We start from the raw sequence: 22,522 nt of genomic DNA, 5'->3' as shown, positions 1-22,522 counted from the left end.
AACGTCCAGCGGACCATTTCTGTGGACGTGTCACAGCTCTGCACTGTCTGCACTGTCCGTATTGAGCACTACCCTGGTAGCTGCTACCTTCACATACAAATACTTAGAGTTCCTCCTGGGCAAGTCTTTATTGCACGTGTGTGTGTGTGGGTGGGTGTGCGTGGGTGTGAGTATTTTCTAACGCGGTTTCACTGTCTCTGATTTGATGCTCTGTTTCTCACAGTCCGTGTCTGGTATGGAGACCATTGTTCTGAAGCGTCCCAAGGACTCGCTGTGGCTGGAACATGTCGACTTCGACACGCTGGCGAGTAAGGTTCCGTGCGGCGTTCTGCTGAAAATATTTGCAGCGATCATCATGGAGCGGCACCTGATCTTTACAGCGGAGCGTTTGAGGTGAGAGCTGCTCCTCGATTGTACATGTCAACTGTACTGTTAGTACCATCATGCCACACCACTATAGTGCGTTTCAAAAGTCTAGACCTCTGGTTTCGAAAAACCGTTAGGCCAGCATCTATACCACATATAATCTGTGATCACTTTGTGCATAACATTTTCGAAATTGGGCGTCTGTTATCCAATCGCTTAGAAATTTACATAAGAAAAATTGCAGGAGCTGCCTGAGCAATATTCCGAAGAAATTTCTCAAAAAGCTCAAACCAAATTTGAATTATTTGAAAAAGTCTAGAGGTCTATACTTTTGAAACGCACTATAGGTGTGCTTATGGTTGGTTCATATGGTGGTAAATTCACACCTGGCATTATGGTGGTAAATACACACCTGGCAATATGGCGGGAAATACACGCTTGCCCACACATTACGGTGCTGGTTAATTAATGAAATCCAATCTCATGGATAAGTTAGCTTCCGCCACCAGAGGACAGTCGGGTCTTTGCAGGCCTGGGGCTGCACAGTGCCTGGTACTGCCTGGCGCATGCGGTCTAATTTCCTTGAGCAGCACTGTACATGTAGTAAGTAACACAATGCTGGCCTGAGTACTGTAAAACCTGCCCTAACCCGGACGCCCTTGGTGCAGCAGAAACTGGCCTGATACGACAGGATTCCGCTCGCTCCCGGGATGCACGTTCGATCCACAGCACTTTGGTGCATGAAAATTTGCCCGGTCGATACCGGATTCTGCTTGGTGCAGGGTCCGGCAAACACCGGCTTTACCGCACTTGTAGCGTGGTGGGTGTGCAGCAGCCCTGTGTGCCTACTGCTAAAGCCATGCAGTGCTGAGCGCTGGCTAGTTGTGAGGGCACATTTTACTGTGCGGCACAGTCTAGTGTCTAGTGCTTACACTAGCCGTGCAGGCAGCTACTTCAATGAGACTCGCAACGTATTGTCGTACTTCGGCACTTTGCTATCCCAGTATCCGTTTCGAGTAGCTTTGATCACTCTCAGCTTCTGTCAGGAAATCCTTGCAGTTGTACCTTGTTCAGTTTACGGTGTGTTTAAGAATTGTTCTGTGAAAAAGTTCTTTACTGTTGTGTAGCTCTTCATGGTCAGTTTGGGTTTTTGATCAGCTTTGCAGCGAGTCTTTTCTTCACGTGAAGTGCATCTTGATGCGTTCAGCTCACCACCGTTTTTGTGCACGTGCATTTCTTGTGTGTGTGTCCCATATGGTGCAGTGGTATGTATAGCGATTTCCAATCGATAGGTTGCGGGTTCGATTCCCGACGATTATGGTCACACACGTCTTTCTTCTCTTTCTCAGCCTCTTCCTGACTTTTCTTTCATTCTCCTGGGTGGTTACCAACAGCCAGTGCATGCCGGAGTATGTGGTGTGATGTGTGTGAGGGAAAAAAATAAAAAAGACCAAAAAGTAGGGATTCACTGGCCAGAAAAAGCCACTTCATAGCTGTGTGGTGTAGACCAGGCTGAATAGTGGCGGCCAATTCTTCAGCCTTGCAAGCTGTTGAATGGTGCAATCCCAGCACAAGTTGCTATGGCTTCTGCTGTAGCATCGCTATCATCGCCTCCGGCGATGGGTGTCCAATGGTCCAATGGTGTGTGTGTGTGTGCGTGCGTGCGTGTGTTTCTGTTGGCAGTACGTTGTCCAGCTGCATATTAGCGTGCGTGGCTCTACTCTACCCGTTTGAGTGGCAGGTGAGTGGCTTCACAGAACCGGGGTCATGCAGTGCTCAGTGTTACCATGGTTACTGCTGCAATGATGTGTTCTGCTGGCTGTTGGTACTCGCTTGTGGTATGTGAGTACATGTACCACGTGCAATGTACAATTACCGGGTAAATTGGTTGGAACGAAGTTTAGACATTTGGGTGTTTGGTTGGCTGGGAAACAGTTCGAAGCCAGACCGTCCGTATTCCTTAGAATGGCGTGATTGATTGTGACAGCTAGAGAAAAAGGCTAACAATCTGAGCTGTGGCAAACATGACTGGATTCAAGCACCTACGAAGTAAAGACCTGGTATGAGAATTTAATTTATGTCCAATTGAAATAGTTGTTTCGAATTCCAATTGGTATGCAGTTACAACGCTCACGACAGAATCTTCTGCCACTTTAGTCCATCACTTTCATAATAGCGTCTTCTATTGTGCTGTCGTTCTTCTTCTCGTGTTGTCCCATACGGCCCGTAGCATGTGTTCATCCCGGTCTTGCCAGCAAGCTTGACCGACATCTGCTGTTCACCACTGCCATACATCATTGGTGTCATGAAGTCGTCGCTGTGGAAGGTGACGGATGAGGACCTACCTATCGAGGAGAACGTACGTTAACTGTTGTTGTTGGCGGTGCTACTGCTGTGGCTGCTACTGCTGTGGCTGCTGCTGCTGTGGCTGCTGCTGTGGCCGTGGCCGTGGCTGTACAAGTAAATTCTTTGACCCTTTTGGGTGCTCACTGCTTGGATCGACCTTCTGTTTAATCTATTTTCAGATCTTGCACGACCAATAATAGTATTTGGGAGCTGTGTTCACCCTGCATGTCTTGTCTTGTTTGTGTGAATTGTGTGTGTACGTGTGGGTGTGTTGTGTTTATTCCATTTCATTTAGAATTTATTTGAAGGATTCTCCGAAAGTAAATGGATACGGGGGTGTTGTGTTGCACTGTGCTGGTTTCCATTAGGTGATAATCGTTGACCTGGACGAGGGGAAGTTCTTGACGAACGTCATCAACGACGTAGGCCTCATGCCCAACAAGATGAGATCGGAACTAGAATCAGCGCTGGTGAGTCTGACACACTCATGCATCTCACCGCCCTAAAATTTGCTGGAGGCTGTTGGCACTGTCTAAAGCACGATGCACCGTATCATTTCTGCGACACGACTAGAGACAAGCGATGTGATGACACATTTTCTACAGTTTTTCAAACTTTTTTTGCTTGTTGGTTGTCGCAGCTCCCTTGTAGAGCGCATCCCGGGAAGTTGAGTGGCGAATGATGTGCATCACTTTCTGCACGACACGTGCCCATAACTTTGCGAGCTGTGTCTCTTGTGCAGTTTTGGACTATGTTCAATGCAGGGATTCTCTGTGACCTGCTGTGCATTGTGCTCCACATTGTGCGAGAGACCATTCGCATGATGCGAGAAAAAAAACGCTTAATGCCTATCGCATTGCAGAAGTGCTATTGTGCATCGCCCTAAAGACTGCGGTGCGTTCTGAATGAAGTCCGATCTTGCGAGTCAATTTTTCGCCCTGCATCCGCTCACTGTCCAGTGTTCACAAGTCTGGGACTTTCCCCACACGCCCCGCGCGTACTTGACTCGCGTGATCCGATTTCATTGAGTAGCACTGAAGCTGTAGGATTGCTCAGTTGTCTGGCCTTCCTTCCACTTTGCAGCCAGCCTGGCTTACTGTAAGTCTGTAAGTCTACACATTTTCGGCGTGTTCCATTTTCGGCCTCCCAGGGCTAAAACACATTTTGGCCTGTACTGCTGCTGCCTATATACAATGTCACACTGACCCTTGCAAAACAAAATTTCGGCCGCAACACATGTTCGCCCAAAAATGCCCAGGCCGAAAAGAACCGAAAATGAATATGTGCCGAATGTTCGTTGCCACCATGCTGTGGCGGGACAGTGCCACAGCGGCCCTTGTTCAGGCTCATGTCACCGATGTTTTCTAATGAATGGGGCTATAAGAGCTGTACAGTGCAGAGGTGAGAATGGTCCACACCCCCCACCCCGACCTTGATGTGATATAGACCAGCAATACCTATTAAACTGACATTTCACCTGCAGGAAACGAAATGCCGGCAAATCGCAAGAACCCAATGGCACCAGTTCATGGTGGTAATTCGTGTCGTAAGCTAGCAATCAGCTTATACAAAGGCTATTTGTGAAGAGGTGTCGCTCGATCACCAGTGATTGCTTTTCTCTTGTTCTCACCTGTTCTTGTCCCCTTTCCAGAAAGTGGCGTATAAGTCGTCCAAGGATGCAACTGGTTAGTTTAATTGTAGTAACTTAATTGATGTATTTGATCTACTGTGCACTGTACAGTCAAACAAAGTCAGGCCAATGTAACACTAAACGCAGTGAAGATCTGAAGGGGCAATGTAGTATTTTATCAACACCATTATTACTTTAGACATGCCTGTGTATGTGTTAGTATGTTGATGTGTTTGCCACAAAATAATGCTGAAACCCATTGTTTATGTTCTCCCTGTGCTCTTGCAGATGCGAAATCATCACCTGGTAATGCCATGGTGTCAGCTTGTTTGAACTTCTTTGTTCAATCAATGGGTGAGTTGTTGTTATCTGCTGTGCTGGTGCTCATCTTCTCTCTCTCTCTCTCTCTCTCTCTCTCTCTCTCTCTCTCTCTCTCTCTCTCTCTCTCTCTCTCTCTCTCTCTCTCTCTCTCTCTCTCTCTCTCTCTCTCTCTCTCTCTCTCTCTCTTCTCTCTCTCTCTCTCTCTCTCTCTCTCTCTCTCTCTCTCTCTCTCTCTCTCTCTCTCTCTCTCTCTTCTCTCTCTCTCTCTCTCTCTCTCTCTCTCTCTCTCTCTCTCTCTCTCTCTCTCTCTCGGTCTGTGTGTGTCTCTCTCTGTCTTCACTCATTGTCTTCACTCATTGTGTGTGTGTGTGTCTCTGTGGTGGGTCATACGTTCTGCACAGCAAGGTCACAGTTTCCCGTTCTAATGTTGTGCTGTGTGTTGGTTGCGTGTTGTGTACAGGGCACTACAGGAAATGTTTCAAGTCGTCGGATGACCTTGAGTTTGACGTAAGTCAATTTTGGCTATCAAGGCCTTCTAAGAAATGGCTACATGCTTTTGCAGTCTTGCTGCACTTGGAAAGACCCGTTAGGTGGTTTGAATATTCAGTGCCAGTTCTTTGTTCAAATACCGTAAAAGTCCGTAAATAAGTACCTGCCCGAAAGAAATACCCCCTTCATTCTTTTGGCTCTGTCTGTTGAAGTCAAGTCAAGCCTGATAAACATTCTGCCCGAAATAAGTACCGGTACGGTGCACACACGCAGCACGTAGCATGTACATCTACATGAAAATGACTTCTCCACTACACACAAGTCAGGTCCGAAAGTTAGTTCGTGCCCGAAAGTCAGTACACGCCCGAAAGTTAGTACAGGTGTGGTCACTAAATTCGAAAGTAAATACGTACTTATTTATGGACTTTTACGGTACCAGGTTGTCATGTGCACCACAGTGCTGAGTAGAGGAATGATCAGGTAGTGAAGCTGACACATGCACTCTGCTGAAGGTTTGAACAGCATGACTAATATTGAGATGCGCACACTTTTATGATCAGTATAGTCCTTATGCACATTGTACAGATGTAGGAAGTTCTGTACTAGGGCCGTAGGTGTGTACATACCCGGTTGGGTGTTCATTGTGTGCTATACATGCGTGTTTGACCCATTTAGCCTCATAATTCGCGGCGAACAATCACTTTTCCAGCTTCTTCACTTTGGGATTGAACTAACGACTCGCTAGATCACTGTCGAAAAAGCGTTCGTATGAAATGCCTTCAGGGCCCATTTCGCTGTGGAAATAGCAATAAACACAATAGGGTCCTGCACATTCAACACCCAACCGGGTCTACGGGATTCTACGGGATTTCGTGCATCTGTACAACGTGCATAAGGCCTATTGTGGCCACCCAGGCCTGCACAACCCATGCACTGTACGACTAGCATGTAGGCGAGGGGATAATACAAGTGCATGAAGCAATGCCATGCGGGCCCTTGGCATGCATACCCTGGCAAAGGTAGAACTGGCATGGGAAAATGAAGATGACCTCTGAAACAGCGGCCGAATCAATTGGAATTTGCCTAGGGGTAGAGTAGAATGGAAGCAAACAGGGAAGAGAGATGTCGGTGGTGGCAGTGGTAGCTTGCAGAGTATGCTTCAACTTGTGAGACCATCCGCTGCTGATCCTCAACGGCCGGAGCTTGAATATCAGATCCAAAGACGAAAACCGAGGCAAATTCAACAACAAATGTGGATGTGTGTGCACTGTGTGTTGTATGCACTCTCTCCTTCTGTCCAGTTCCCGCTTTTCGTCAAGTCCGGCCACAAGAGCTGTGCGGAGGTGAGAACGGTTATCTCCCTGTCAACCTACTGTGCTGGCCAAAGAAATCCAACCTCATGAATAAAGTAGCGCTGCGCTAGACACTATAGAGTGCACAGACCAGTATGTGTAGTGCTAGGGCTGCGTAGCGCCCGGCAATGCTATTTTATTCATGAGGTTGGATTTCTTTGGTCAGTACTGTACATGCACTGTTAAAATTTCATATACCGTACTTCCCCGATTGTAAGTCGAACTCGATCGCCAGTCGCACCCTCATTTCCACTTTCATAATTATCACATCGTTCTGATATACTCACTTCAATAGTACTAGTAATCATGCTCGATTGTATGTCGCACCCCCTTTGTTGGCCCTCAAGTTTAGTGTAAAAAGGTGTGACTTATATTCGGCGAAATACGGCACTGAAAATGTGTACTTCAAAGTGGTTCATGTACAAGTCGCATGGTGGCCAGTTGGTTACAACGTACATACGAAATGCTGCGCAGATGATTCTGAGATGAATGAGTTTCACTGCACGTGTAAGTACTACTACATACTAGTTTTACTCACTGTCACTGCAGTCTGTCTTACAAGATATTGTGTGAATGTGTGCGTGCGTGCATGCATGTGTGTGTTCTTGTTTTGTTCATGTGCTGCTCTGCTCCAGTTCTTGAACGCCTTCACCCAGACACAGATGTTCGACATGTTCATACAAGAGCGCTGCGATCCGTTGAATGTGTCCTCTTCGTCTCTCGGTAAGGGTAATTCCTTCAATTTGTTCTCTCTCTCTTTCTCTCTCTCTCTCTCTCTCTCTCTCTCTCTCTCTCTCTCTCTCTCTCTCTCTCTCTCTCTCTCTCTCGTTTGTGTGTTCTTTGAAGTGCAGCCTTCGTTTGAGCTCGAATCTCAGTTTCTCTTTAGAGTAAATTCTCAACTTCTCGTGATTAGTCTAGTCTGACTGCGTGTGCTGCATATGCTGCGGGGATATTCGCCGGGAATTTGATATTTCGTCGTATATAGTGTCCCTCTGACAGCGATTTGTGCAGCCATGTCATCGACTGTAGATGAAATGTTCAACCGGACAAACTGCAGTTCATTAAAAAAAAAACTCTTTCGAAGAGTTCGAATCAATTATATTGATTGCAGTCAGTTTTTCTTCCGACTTTTTTTCCCCCTTTTCAGTTCCCTGGAGTGCCGAGCTAATCTGTACTTTGTGTGTGCGCGTGCGCGTGCGTGCACTCGTGTGTGTGTGTGTGTATTTGTCATGTGTACAGGCATGTTTGAACAAACCATTGTGGACAAATACGGTCAATCGGAGGATTACTTAAGGTACTAAAACAAAGCTGTGTACTATACATGTACTTGTGGAGCGCTTTTTCCTGTCCATTGTTCGAAATCGAACGATGTGTATTTGCATGCATGTAGGTGCAATCAAACGTTCGTAGCTCTATCATATCTTAATTCAACAATCGAAATGTCTACGTGGCAGAGAAAACTTGGCTATCGTCTCAAACAAGTCCAGTCTCTATTTTTTGTTTACATAGTTTGCACAGTGAGTGTGCACTTGCGCTACGTAGAAAGTGTGCAGTAGGCCCGTAGTCGTGCTGTTTTCTACACCTATGCCAAAACACCGTGCTCAGCTACCCGATCGGGTTCTCAGGAGCAAACTGCTACCCGAATACCTACTCTAATTACGGGTAGCACGGGTACCCTGCTACCCGATGACACCCCTACTATTTTGGATGAATGGAGTAGAGAGTATAGGGTGGCAAGGTTCAAAAGATTTCATCAGTTCTGAGCTAGGGACAGTGAAATGGCTGAAGGAGACCGATTTTGTCTTCAGATCTGGACTTGGGCTCGTGTCTGGAACGCGTGGTGATGGACAATGAGTAGTGGCTGGTTTGGGCTCATTGTTATCCTCTCACCACTTGCTGCATTCCCAGCAGCAGGGGCACTTGTTCAAAACATAGAGTGCAGCCAAGCCAGTCCTAAGGTCACATCGTGAGGATTCCGAAGGACCTGGACTCTGCAATGTCCCTGTGTGTTTTGCACGGCTGTGGTTCAATACAGTTATGTTGGACATTGAGCGCGTGTACTTGTGGCTGCCACACACACTACAGTCCATTCAGAAAAATATGGACTATGTTTCTGAAGTTTATTTGTCCGAAAAGCAAGCCATAACAAGAATAGGATTTCGGCCAGGTTTTGCGCCAAAAGCACTAAATTTGGGAACAACCATCAAAATCCAGGCCGTTTGACCCTACCTGCAACAGTGCATTGTGCGGTTCGAACCCCAGTTCAGGTCACTGGTACCCTTTTTGGACCCTTTTCCAAATTTCAAATTTCACAGCACTGTGTACGATAAAATCATGAAAAATCACCAAATAAAGGATCTGGCCAGAGCCAGGGCCCATCTTTTTATGAGTGGACTGTAAGGAAGCCAAATGTGATGGAGGCCAGTTTATGTGAATGACTTGACAGCCTGGCTGCTTGGTCAGCACCTTCTTGGTCGTGGGAACTAGCCAACCATCATTCCCCCTGATCACACACTGACACTGTGTGTATGCGTGCATGCATGCGCGGTGTGTGCTATGTTGCCTCTGTACTGTAGTGGCCGCAGTGCATTCAAGCTGCACAAGCAAGCCAAGGCCAAGCTGAAGGGATTGATGAAGAAGAGCATTTAGAGTTTGGACGAGAACGTGTCGTCAGTTGGCACATGCTGCCTACCGTTCATGTGGCCAGCTCCAGCAGCAGTAGCGTTCATGTGGCCAGCAGCAGTAGCGTCATACCGTTCATGTGGCCAGCAGCAGTAGCGTCATACCGTTCATGTGGCCCCAGCAGCAGCACTAGCAGCAGCGTCATATACACACGTTCTGATTGTGCAGAATGTCCAGGCGCCTACAAATCACCAACGGGCTTAAGCTGAGGATTTGCAGCCAGGGCAAGGGCACTTAGAGTGCAGCCAAGCCTCCAGGCCGGCACATGAGGATTCCGAGGGACTCCGACTCTTCATTGTCATCCCTGTGTGTGTTTGCGCAGCTGTGGTGGTTCGATTCTAAACTCCAAACGGCGAGCTGAATTCTTAATACTGGATTTGTGTCAATAGTCTCTGGGGACATCCTGTGGTACCCCACTTGAGTAAGCCCATCTCCAAGCATGATCATCCTGGCCATCATTTCCAAGCATCATCGTCCCGGTCATCATTTCCAAGCATCGTAGTAGTCCTGGCCATCATTTCTAAAAAATATGTTTAACCATTCACGACAACAAACTATCCATGACAACTGATTTTTTTTTCTTGATTTTTGATTTTTTTAATTGTTTTTTTATGTGGTCGTTTGCCTTGATTTTGGCAGAACAGGATTTTTTAAACTAACTTATCACATTTGTTCATTACTCTTTTTTAACCGGCTCAGTTTTAAGTTACTTGTCAATATTCTTTATTTGAACAAATTCGAGCAGTGGGCGTCAGCTCTGATTGCATCATCGATTACTAGGACATCATCTATCCGCTGCAGCTTCTGGTGTGTGTAGCAGCACGAGGAAGATGTAAATAATATGTAAATATTCTTCAAGAATTGCAAATTTAAAAGCGAAAGCAAAACATCAAGTTGCTAAGTTCATTTTAGCTTAAATTACGCGGAGTTCAATGCGTTGTGCCATCGCCGTTTTCTGCAAGCAACTTTTTTGGCACTGGTAAACAGCAAGCAAAAATATATTATTTTATCAGGTCTAATTTGCACAACACCAGCATAGTCTACAAATAGCAATAAGAGAAAGCTGGTCAGGAAAAAGCAGCGCTTTTGTTGACGAGCTTGCACGGATATTGGAGAATTGAAAAACAGGACTATCAAAAGAAGAAAAAAATTACTGCACCCTGCATGCGCTGTTCGCATTATTTGGCTGCGCCAGCAGGATTGGAAGGCGATATTCGAGAATTGTAAAACAGGACTATCAAAAGAAAAGGAACATTGCCGGCATGCCCTGCGTTCGCTGTTCGCATCACTTGTTACGCCAGCAGGATTTTGGCCAGGATCGGGAAGGTCTGTACGCTGATCTGCAGTATTGTCATCATGCTGGCCCACCACTGCCTTATCCACTTGAAGCGCGCCAGGAACCGGCTTGCCGCCAACGCCAGGCAGAAGTTCCACGTGTAGCGTCTCCAGCGCATTCTGCACACACAAACACATACACACACACAAGCATGCACACACGCATGCACACGTGCGCGCACGCACACACACACACACACACACACACACACACAACATAATTATTATGTTTCATAATATTCTGGTCTTACAGTACTCGATACAGCAGGGAATGCATTCAATTGATATTAATCCACTGAGCCGCATCGTTGTAGCACACACTCACTTATGGTACTGCTTCCTGCAACGCTCCAGATTCTCGCTGGAGATGTCCTCGTTGAGCAGATATTTCTTCGTGCCCACGACCAGGTTGCGCCAGTAGCGCTCCCACACGATGGTGCGCATGTCGAAGTTGAACGTCTAAACAAGTTCACACAGTTATGGCAAACAAGAAACTGATTTCTGATGATCGCTTTATTATAATAGGGTCCGAGGTTACCGATTGTTTTTACAAAACAAAAAGTTTTAGTATTTCTCGAAGTAACACTTTTTTCATTCTTGTTGGCATTGTCATGTCAACTTCACTTAAAAACAACGGTTCATCGACAGTGAATTCTAGACCGGCGGCTACGGCCCTGATTACACCTGCGCGCGCGTGCGTGCATGCATATGATATGCACAGATGCACGTACACACACACACACATACACACGCGCATGCACGTACACACACACCTGGTCCTGGTATACACTGCCATGTAGGTCACATGTTTCTCACACACACACACGCACACACACACGCACTGGGAGAGCATCATCCTCTTCTTATTCTTCCGAGATCACGGCCTCCGACAGATCAATAGAGAGGTTGAGTTTCGAGACGGGCCTTGCGAAACTGTGTGCAAATTTTCGCACGAACTTTGTGTTCTGCACATTTTCGTAGTTTGCGCACGCACAAGCACATACGCGGTGAACCTTTTGACCTGGTCTCGCGAAAGTTCATTTCGCGTTCCCTGCAAGGGTTGCGTCCAAAGTTGCGAAAGTTTGTGCGAAGTTTCTCACTTCATGACGTAGAGCAAATGTTTGTATGCATTTTCGTTTTGCAAGACCCTCTCTAGTATCTAGAGAAATGATTGCAATATCCTGTTTTTTTGAAAATAGTTTTCAAAAATTCAAACAGGTATCCATCTATGCAGTCCAGCAAGGCGTCTGGAAATGTTAGATTTCACCCATGGGCCATTACCTTCTTGTCTTCGCTGTTCATCGATGCCAGCAGGTTCTCGTAGTTGTTCATTGTCCACTGAAAAAAAAACACAAAAGCAAAGAAAACACATAAGCAAAGAAAACACATGCGTTATCATGACTTCTCAATCCTCGCCAGATTTGCCTGGTTGTGCCTATCTAGACTCAACCAGGCAAATCGGTAAGAAAATTTCTGTAATTTCAAGTCGTTACAAAGTTAGTATTTCGGCCAGAGGTTTGCCAAATTTGGCCAAGTTGATAATAAATACATGTCATAGACATTCAGATCCAAAAGGACCAAACCTCAATTCTGGCTGAAATATCAGGTTCATAAGCTGAATTCTGCATTACCCTGTTTGAAAAGTTTGAAACCCATGTCTTCTTTCTGACTGCACCAAGGTTTGGAGGAGCAAAAGTGTACTTCGACGCTAAAATCATCATTATGGGCAAGGTGTCCGATCTGAAAAATTCAAAAAAGGTTCTCTCTTTTCGATGCCGATCGGTGTAAATAGAGCAAAACGAGACTAAACATCCTTCTGCAGTCTTGTCTTCCTTTTACATTGTACTGCTAAACTGTACTGCTAAATTATACTGCTTACTTTGAAGCCGCGACACTGGAAGTAGGCGCGGTGCTTGGTGGACATGTGGATTGTGCGATAGAGCCGGACCAGTCGCGGCTCAGAGCCCAGCAGCCACATGATGCCATCGTACGCGTAGGCAGGAATCAAGTGGAACATGAAGTGCTCCACGTAGTAAACCGGGCTGTGCACAGCAAACACACAGCATGGATGGCTTTTAGACAGCAAGCCGGTTTGTGAGGGGCACAAGGAGGATGAGGAGGAAGGGGAGAGGGAGGACGACGGGGAGGAGGAGAAGAATTGGGGGAGGGGAATTACGGGGGAAGGACGGGGAGGAGGAAGGGGAGGAGTGCAACAGCACAGAATACGGCTCATACGTAACCGGTCGGTTTGCTGGGGGCTAGGCCTGGAATCAGGGCACATCATAGTTCGCCAAGTACCCAACGGGAGAAGTATACTTAGTCGGGTTCAAAAGTTGGCTGTGTGTAACGGCCATTCCGAGTCAAACACAAACAGGGCCTTGCCAAATACTCAAAGGCCCAGCAACAAAATAACATGCATGCCAGGACATGCACACAGGCTGCAAAACAGAAACTTACAAGCTAACGTTCAAGTGGGCCCATGGGCGTGCGAAAATTGTGTCATACGGATGCTCACGGATACATTCATAAATCCAGGGTACTGAGGGAGAGAGAGAGAGAGAGAAGAGAGGGAGAGAGAGAGCAGAGGAAAAGGTAAGAGAGAAGGCAGTTAAAATACATGTCGAGTCTTTGTGGTACAGCTCGTGTACTTCTCAAATAAATATAACAAGCAAGCACTCTAAAAAAAAACTTCACGCCGGTAGCAGAGCACAGATCAAGAAGTAACCTTGAAAGCACCCAACATGGTCCGGTATGGCAAAAAAAAACGTCTGGAGTGGATTGATATGTTGGTTGTAATAGATGTAAAAACAAACGGCTGTGTCCGTCTGAAATTACATGTACCAGCACAGCTTACTGCATGATTTGAAGCCAGTGGGATTGATGGGGCTTGTGCAGCCGTTGTAGATGAGAATTTCACTTGGTCTGCAATGGACGACAAATGACACACAGAACGCAGCCAGAGGCAGCATGAGAATGCGAGCCGACGCTTCAGATGAAGCCCTCGAGGAGTAGGAGGCAGCAGCGGCATCATGCACGATTCCACGAACCTCATACACACACACACACACGCACCCACACACACGCACCCACACACACGCACCCACACGCACGCACGCACACAAAACTAAGCACAATGGATACTGTCCGCAGACTTGGTTGCATTGCACGCACGCACTTAGGTCAGATGAACAGATGCTACTAGTATGCGAGTACACTGTACTGTAAACAGCGCAAGAAGATAGCAGCTCAACACGCATTGTGAAACCCAAGCCTGCGCAACAACAATACACATGTACATGCACATCGAATTTGAAACTCGGATGTTGAGCCAATGATAAATGTAGAAAGGAAAAGGAAATATAGACAGATACTATTTACAGTCAGAAAGTGCAACAACTAGGCACACAACTGACAGAGTACTGAGACATTCGACGTTCTGACACCTAGCTTCAACACATCTCCGTAGCGCTAACCGACAGCCTTCCAATTTTGGTCTTTCCATAACCTTAAACCTTCCAAGTTGGAAGGCTGTCGGTTAGCGCTACGGAGATGTGTTGAAGCTAGGTGTCAGGACGTCGAATGTCTCAGTACTCTGTCAGTTGTGTGCCTAGTTGTTGCACTTTCTGACTGTATATAGTATCTGGTTACAGTGATGGAGAGTTACTCTCAACACGTTTAAGTCCCCGAAACCCTGACACATGTCTTGCACCCTTGCTCTGCTGGATAGGAGAACACCTACTTCTGTACAAGGATCTTCCACATGATACCGATCAGCATGTTGGCGCACATGTCGACTGGGAGGACGTCGATGGCTACGTTTTCGTCCATCATAGTAGTCCGAAGCAGTCCTTTGCCCAACTAGACACGCAGAAGTGTAAGGTACAAGTGCATGCACACACGCATGCACACGCAAATTCCGTTGGTTGATGATCTCGCGTAATTCCTCATGCATTTGTACTTGTGTTTGTCATGGCTGGTGGATGGGTGGAGTACTGGGTACTAGGCTAGGTTGGTGCTGTTCTCATATTACACATCCAAGGAGACATACACAGGTGGAACGGCTCGCCAGCCGGGGTCCTCTGGAAAACTGTTGCTTGCAGGTTCCTTCGATGGCCGCACAGGTTTCGCGGGGCTCTCGACTGGTATTAACCCTCCTGGCCGACTCGTCATGTGTCCAACAGTTTTGGCCCTGCATGTTGTTTATTTCCGCCCTTTCATGTTCTTCACATTTCATTTCTTTCTTCTTTCTGGCTTCTCCAGTCTGTCTTCTTGCAGTTCTTGCTTCATTTTTTGGTTCCACCCTTGGGAGAGGATGCCATTTTGGCGGGGGATAGTAAGAAGTAAGATCAAAATTTACTCTCGGATGTTGAGCCAAAGTAATCATGGATTAAAAGAAAGGACAACATTTTACGAATTGCAATTTCAAATTTGGACTTCACGGAGAATTTCACAAAGTGTTAGGAAATTAGAGGCCACATGCACTTTGGATAAGAGTCATACTGTAGCTCAGTTGGTTGAGCATTGCTCGCGAATAGCAAGGTCCCTGGTTCGAGTCCCGGTGGTGTGACTGATGATTTTTTCTTTCTTTCATATCTGGCTTGCAAGTGTTGAGTTTCGGAGAGAAAAGAGCAGTACGTGGCATGTGGCCTCTAATTTCCTAACATGTTACGAGTTATGACTAACTGTCCACCAATGTTACCAGATCATAATCATGCAGTCAGCGAGTGGGACGGAAAGACACAAACTGACAAGGAGTACTGAGACATTCGACAACCTGACACCTAGCTCCAACACTTCTACGAGGCGCCAACCAATCATCCAGTAACTTTCGGCATTCTTTGTTGCCGTGGGACTTAGCTCGTGCTCTTCTTCGTTACGCTTTCCTTCCCCTCTTGGACCTTTCCTAACCCGAGCCTTCCAAGGTGGAAGGTTGTTGGTTGGCGCCTTGTAGAAATGTTGGAGCTAGGTGTCAGGTCGTCGAATGTCTCAGTACTCCTTGTCAGTTTGGGCCTTTTTGTCGCACTCGCTGACTGTATAATTATGATCTAGTTATAACTCTTAAAAGGTTGTCCTGTCTTTTAATCCAAAATTTACTCTTTCTGACTGAAATGGTTGGCCTATTGTTTGGCGTGGTCGCGAAGTGGCAATAGTTCGTTCTTACCTAGACGACACAAGTAGCATAGCATAGTGGTGCATCGAGTGCTGGAGTGGTGTGGACTTTGTTGCAGCAATTTACCGCCTTTTATCCCTACTAATTATTATTATTATGATAATACAATGAAACCTGTCTAAGACGACCGCTCAAGGGACTCTCAAAACATAGCCTGTGTAACCAGGTGGTCTCCGTATCCAGGGTCATTTGTGACTGGAAAAGGCATCCCTTGGTCCTGGTTGCAGTGGTCTTCTAGGACAGGTGGTCACCTTGACAGGTTTTACAGTATAGGATTACAGTATAGGATTACAGTATAGGATTACAGTATAGGATTACTGTATAGGATTACTGGATAGGATTACTGGATAGCATTACTGGATAGCATTACTCAATCTCCACGATACAGGACTAGGTACTGTAAACTTTGTGTAAAGTGTGAAATTTTCGCGGCGTTTTTAGTTCGCGTTTTCAGAATCCGGACAGGTTTGCGAGGTTTTAATTTTGCGATTGCAGAATTTGCTACTGTGGCATTCATGCTAAACCTTTTATGGATCTCCTTTTCGCGCTGTCTAAATTTCGCAGACCATGGCAATAATTTCACGGTTTACAGTATACCACCGACTCACCGACACGATAAGGCCACTCGGTCCATTCAGCGTGTCTGTCCAGCCCTGCGGAAACACGAACACAAAACAATACCAAACTAGATTGTACTGAGACGCACACACAATTGTCCTTGCACTTGTTTCAACGTCCAGGACTTGTCCCGTGGGTCTCCCCAGGAGGGGATGGGCGAGATTCAAAAGGAATCTTGGAAAGATGGCTCAATTGGCTATTGGACTGTCCAATGGCCGACCTCATCAGTTGAGCACCAGTCTAGAATTTCACCAATTATTATTAGTAGTCTAGGTTGGATATTTTTGCAGATAATAACGGAGACTATAATTTACACTGCACAATAATACTACGGGTTTGGATGTAAGAAAAATGTGAAGTGGCAGGTGTGCATATGCATCGCCATGCAACAGTCATCATGCATGGCAGGTGTGCATATGCATGAGCATGCAACAGTCATCATGCATGTACGGTACACATTGTACACTTTCCTACATACTGTTATAGACTGCATTTACAAGGACATGCATATGTAGACCGCACCATCGAATAAGAACGAAACTGCTGTGTTTGCGAGAAATAAGACGTGACGGGCTAGGCTAGAACCCTGACCCTCCCGTTCTTCGGCGCCCGGCAGTATTGTTGGGGGACTTACTTGGAGCCCGGCAGTTACATATTTGCGTACTTGCAGGAGGCGATTATTATAAGATCTGGTTACGTTGGTGGACAGTTAGTCTAACTCGTAACATTTTGTCCTTCTCCTTTTTTACCGCAATTATTTTACAGGGATGAATTAACTGTCATATTTTTGCATAGCAGTTTCTGCTGTACAAAATCACAATTGTGTAGTCTTTGATTTTGATTAGCATTTTTCCTTGAAGGTTGGGTGTTTACCACATTGTCCTTCTTGAGAGTGATGCCTGAAAGCCCATTTGCAGAAAAACAACTGAAGCGTACATATGCATGCAGATTGAGAGTACACACACCACATACACTGCACAGTATGCATGTTACTTGACAGCACAGGCTAGGCATGGATAGCCTGTATGTATCGCATTTTTCTGCAAGTCACGGTGACTTTTGAGTAGCAGTAGATAGATTTTGCATCGCAAACTGCGATGCGATACAGGATAAATTCATCCCTGATAATTCTATATTTTCAAGGAACACACTGCATACCTCAATAGGCTCAAAGGCAGTCGAGGAAACGATTGACGGTCGGAAAATAGCCAGTGGTAGGTCGCTGCATGTCTCCACAATCCACGTCTCAGTCAAGGCCTTGGTCAAGATGTACGGGTTAGGTCTGCCACCCAGCAGCTGCGGTGTCAGTTTATCGGTCCACTCCTCGTCCATCCACCTAAACCAACACAGGGAGATAGATGACCGCAAACAAGAATAAAGACCAGCTGCCGGGAATGAGCAAGTGTGCGTGTGTGGTGGTGGTATGTTTGGGGGGGGGGGGGGTATTTTTTAAATACTATCATACAGCTTTGCAGCCATGCGCGAGTGAAAACTAGACTTTTTTTAAATTGTTAACACAGCGAAAATCACAGAGGTTGCTCGACGGCAAAGCCCCAGCCACGAGCTGAATGTCGTCGAATCGTCCGAGATCCTGGACGGTGCTCTCTACCCGCAGCCAGCTGACATCAATATCATCCCTCATTCTCTCGATCTGACCGGGAGAAAGTTCAATGCAGACCTGCTGGATGGCTTCTTGCTGCCATGGTTGGCTCTAGTTTGGTCACGATCACCCTTCACGATTCGGATTGGTTTGGCAGCAAAACCAGACCGGGTGAGACTATCTGCTCATATTCTGCTGCACGTTGGTAGAGCTGGTGGGAAGTACTAGTACTTGCAACACTACACAGCCAACTTCAAGAGGTTGACGTGTTTGAAGCCAACACTTCAGAAGGACACTCTCGCTGACCACTCAACGCGTGCTCACTGGGGCTTTATACAATTACACAAGTAGCAGTCACAGAAATATTATGGTTGTTTTGTCAAACATACTCCACTGCATCCAGGAGCTTCTGCGCTGGAACATCAGGCTTGTAGACAATCTCATCCGTCTCCAGGTTGTGGCAGTTGATATACGCTGTCGAAACATGGACGAATGCCTAGTGAATAACACACAGAGAGGGAAGAGAAAGAGAGAGAGAGCCGAGAAGATGGGGAGAGAATGCCAAAAAAGAGACCGAGATAAGAGACAGAGAAAAATGAAGGAAACAGCACCAATTTCACATAACACATGCCTTGTCCCGTCACAGTTGTGAAAAACGAAGTGAGGAAGTGTTTGTCACCGTCAACATGTCTCCCCTGTCCCTGTCATGCAAACTGCATCATCAAGTATGCCATCAAGTACAACTCTATCCCGTTGATTGCATACCTTGAGGTTGTGAAGTTTTCTTCCAAGTTCCACAGCATGCTGGGTACCAAGCAGGTTTGCATGAAGGGCATGCCTGCGGCAAGCAGCAGAATAAGGAAAAGAAACGCCAGACAAAGGTACACTGATTTCGCATCCAAGAAGTCGCAACAAATGGTACGAGCGGTATTGTACGAATGGCATTAGTCAGCTACTACTTGTACACACTGCATTTACTCGCTCTGGCAACCGCGCTCTCTCTCTCTCTCTTTTCTTGCTGCTGGCAGGTGGAACTCCTTAGCCCCTGCCTGCTGTACTGCTACGTCTCGTGCTGATTTCGTGCAGCTATGCCAGAATTCCAAAGGGAACCCTGTTATAAGACAACACAGTCTGCAAGGATATCCCTATTCAAAGAAAAAATGTACTACTGGCGGTGTTGTAGTCTGAACTCGGATGTTGAGCCAATGTAATCATGGATAAATAAAATATTTGGTCCTTCCTTTATTTATCTATGACCACTACTAGTAGTAAAATCACTGCGATTGCCTTGACAGGCCATGAAGGCCGGCGATCTTTTGTATCATGCACGTTTCCGCCGGTTGGCGAATGAAACAGATAAAGAGGACCAGATAAGCGAGGTTGAGCAGTACATGTTATACACACTGTCATGGACATTGAACTCCGGTGAAATGCCCAGGGCCGGCGCCTTACTTGCCCTCAGTGCGTACACTCACTAAAGCGTACACTGCAAAAAAAATGGATCAGCAGTGCTCACGGCTGCACGGCCACTCGACTTCTCAACGGATTCCAATTTCCGCGACAGTACCGGCGGGCAGCGTTCCCTTACTTGACGGGCCGGTCAAAGCGCACTTGCGCCGCGCTGTGGATGATGACGGTGACGTTGGATACCAGTAGTTCCGTGTCCGCTTCGCTCAAGCCTAGACCCGCGGCCTGTATATCCCCGGAGACTACGGTCACCTTGCGAAATGATTCCGGCTGTTCCTCGCGACAACGGGAGAAGAGCTGGCGAAGAAGAAAAAGAAGAAGAAGACGAAGAAGACAGAGCAATCGTGACTGTATGCTCAAGCAATCCATTACCGTATTTCCCCGTAAGTAAGTTCTCCCCAATGACTTTGTACCCCCCTATAAAAAATACACTTTCCACTGCCGAGGTTATCACCCCGAAAGACAGTTCCCCCCGAAAGATAGTAAGTTCGTACCCGTCCTACATGTACAGACACCGTACAGTACATACATCATATGCACGGACACTAGAGTTGCGCAGGCTTCCCACTGCGTGTCATTTACCCCCGATAAAAAAGTACTCCCCGAAAGAAGTACCACCCCCGAAAGTTAGTACTCATGTGGCTGCTAAGTTCGTAAGTTAGTACGTACTAACTTACGGGGAAATACGGTACCGTGATATCGCCCCGTCGCCTGGCTCAGCTCAGTGACCATGCAGCACTGCAGCACTGCTTTAGATTTCAAGCGTCATGCGACAATGAATTCTGTTTACATGCTGAAAAAGGGTTTCACCCTTGACAAATAACCCAAAAGCTCTACACATGCATACACTGTAGGGGGGGGGGGGGGGGAGGAGGAGGGCGGAACGGATCAGGGGAAGACAATAGAGAGGTTCTGCATTTGAAAATGCCCACTAACTGCCGGAAGTCGCACTTGGAGCTTCCAAATGTGAGCATGCAATCTGTTCTGCAATCCAAACAACTTCTTTTCGACTGCCCACCAGTACAGTAATGTGAGTACACCACAATGTGGGTATAAGTATACGTCAATACTATATCAGTACATGGTTGAAGTGGCCAACTAAAAGGTGTCCGCTGCTTTGAAGGTGAAAAGTTATAAACAAAATGCCTTCAACTATTGGGAAATTCGAAACGCCTCCCTAGTAATACTAGCAATACTTGTAACTAAACCTTGCAAGTTTTAAGTTAGTTGTAAGTTAGTTGTATTGCTTTCAATAAAAGAAAAGTAAAGTAAGTTTGCACATCCGCGTTACAACCGGCTATACAAATAAATTAAATTAATTAAAAAATACTTCCCCTGGTCCAAATCAACTCTAGTTTTTTGCATACGACTCCCGATGCTCCCGAGGCTGGCTTTCAGATAGTACCGGTATACCACTAACACAAATATGAATTTTTTTCCCATAAGGTCGGTTTTCGCATCTGACGGCTCCTTTCAATGCTTCGTGTTAGAATCTGCAGAAGGGTGAGGCCTGAGGGGTGTGAGGGGGGGGGGGGGGGGAGGAGGGGGGAGGACGGGTCCGGGGTCGACAGCCAAAATGCACTTCTTTATCCCACTGAAGAGAATGGCTGTTCTGCCACCTACTAGTATGGCCCACCATGACCTAGTACATAATCGTACCAGCACATTCTCTCCCCACAATACACGGACAAGCGAACAAAACACGTCCAGTGGCGCGACAGTTGACCACTTCGGACTGTTAATTCTGTTAGCAGTTCAAGCACTCGTACTCGAGCACGGACGACATAATAATAGCATGGGGAGCTGATGTTATCAGGGTCGCGTGCAAGATGCACAACTCGTGGCACCACTTGATGGAGCTAGCTAGCATGCAGGCATGCATAGCCTAGCCATAGCCGAGCTGCCAGCGTGGAAGAATTTTCAAGTTGAACATGAAAATGGCACCAACTAAAAATAAGCCCACGCACGAGCACCCACTTACCGTGGTTGTTTGAAGCATCTGCTCCACACGTTCCTGCGCAGTCGTTTCTCCTTTCCCGCGAGCCAAGACATAGAGACGACCAAGGTTGGGAACGCTTCTGAGCAGCTTCTCGATAACTGCCTTGCCGACGAAGCCCGTGCCACCGGTAATGAAGATATGCTCACCGTCCAGCGTCTCCGTAATGCCGGGCAATGGGGCTTCCTCGGCGGTAGCCATGCTAATTCTACTAGTGCTGAGCGCGCAGTTCCGATCCCAGACGTGCCAAATAATCCCACTCAAGGAGCGGGTGAATGAGAGAAGTCCGCGCGAAAAGGCGTTGACAGCAGAAAATCACTCGCTAGCGCTGCTTCAGTTCTGGAAGGCGGCGGGGCCCGAAATGTCCTGAATCGACTCACTACAAACAAGCCAGCTGTAATCTAAAGACTATTCTCGCTCGGAGTAAGAAGACGAGAGTTTCAAAGTGTCTGCGAGAAATATTCCGCCTTCAGTTTCGTGGTGAGCATCTACAAGCAGAACGCTCCAAAGTCCAAATCACACTAGCTACGCGTGGATTCGACACGACGAATTCAACTAACCTTTGCTGACTACTCCTCCTCCCAGCTCCCGTCCAAGGGTCATTCGACTTGTGTCACACCGAGTCCGCATCATGGGCATGTGACTGGAGGAGTGAAGCTGAGCGGTGCGGATGTCATCAACTACTGACTGCCTAGCGCTAGCGCCTGTGCCAGATTTTTTCCACACATAATAATTATACTGTGACATAGGCAGAGCTAGCTGGCGAGGGACACTACACTGTGATGTGGTGATCGATTAGAAGTGTTGCTTGGATGGTGTTTTCGCCTGACTGATCGCTAGCGTTCGCTACTCGATCACGACGCTTGGGAGTTGGGATGGAATATTTTTTCTGCTGCTTCGCTGACACCATGCATGGCATGAGTCATGACAGGCCAACGACAAGTACAGTCATGCAGGGTGAAACTGGTAGTGGTAGCGGATAAGCAAGACTAGAGAAGCCAGACTCAGTCTCAGAGTAGAACTGCTGCATGCTACGCTGACCTTTGAAATTTTTTGAAGGGACGATCGCGTGATCGGCAAAGCCTAGGCACACAGGCAGACTCACTCTCTAGCTAGCTAGTCATAGATCTCTCTCTCTACGAATACGATG

At 46.8% G+C, this 22,522-nt stretch overlaps 2 protein-coding genes across 5 annotated transcripts in view; one reads left to right on the top strand and one right to left on the bottom strand.

The window, feature by feature from the left end:
• The window catches only part of LOC135822600 (uncharacterized), a 30,674-nt gene extending 20,708 nt beyond the window's left edge, over window positions 1-9,966 (top strand). For all 4 annotated transcript variants that reach the window (XM_065335412.1, XM_065335413.1, XM_065335414.1 and 1 more), the window contains 11 exons: window positions 224-393; window positions 2,050-2,107; window positions 2,597-2,725; window positions 3,081-3,182; window positions 4,364-4,397; window positions 4,631-4,696; window positions 5,124-5,170; window positions 6,454-6,495; window positions 7,140-7,227; window positions 7,744-7,798; window positions 9,081-9,966. In XM_065335412.1, the coding sequence (XP_065191484.1) occupies window positions 224-393; window positions 2,050-2,107; window positions 2,597-2,725; window positions 3,081-3,182; window positions 4,364-4,397; window positions 4,631-4,696; window positions 5,124-5,170; window positions 6,454-6,495; window positions 7,140-7,227; window positions 7,744-7,798; window positions 9,081-9,153 (864 nt within the window). In that variant the 3' untranslated portion in view covers window positions 9,154-9,966. The remainder of the gene's footprint in view (window positions 1-223; window positions 394-2,049; window positions 2,108-2,596; window positions 2,726-3,080; window positions 3,183-4,363; window positions 4,398-4,630; window positions 4,697-5,123; window positions 5,171-6,453; window positions 6,496-7,139; window positions 7,228-7,743; window positions 7,799-9,080) is intronic.
• On the bottom strand, window positions 9,867-22,079 carry LOC135822602 (fatty acyl-CoA reductase 1-like). Its single transcript, XM_065335415.1, has 13 exons — window positions 21,358-22,079; window positions 19,498-19,673; window positions 18,675-18,747; window positions 18,299-18,405; window positions 17,468-17,645; window positions 16,300-16,344; window positions 14,261-14,379; window positions 13,376-13,443; window positions 12,979-13,060; window positions 12,401-12,563; window positions 11,803-11,859; window positions 10,847-10,980; window positions 9,867-10,641 (listed from the first exon to the last, which is right to left on the bottom strand). Exons 1-13 carry the CDS (start codon window positions 21,571-21,573, stop codon window positions 10,479-10,481), a joined length of 1,581 nt encoding a protein of 526 aa, XP_065191487.1. The 5' UTR covers window positions 21,574-22,079; the 3' UTR covers window positions 9,867-10,478.
• Window positions 22,080-22,522: the final 443 nt, after the last annotated feature.

This window comes from Sycon ciliatum, chromosome 8, assembly GCF_964019385.1.
Source record: "Sycon ciliatum chromosome 8, ocSycCili1.1, whole genome shotgun sequence".
NCBI classification, from domain to species: Eukaryota; Metazoa; Porifera; class Calcarea; order Leucosolenida; family Sycettidae; genus Sycon; species Sycon ciliatum.
The sequence above is the reverse complement of the archived record's forward strand: the minus strand, read 5'-3'. Positions and strand labels throughout refer to the sequence as shown.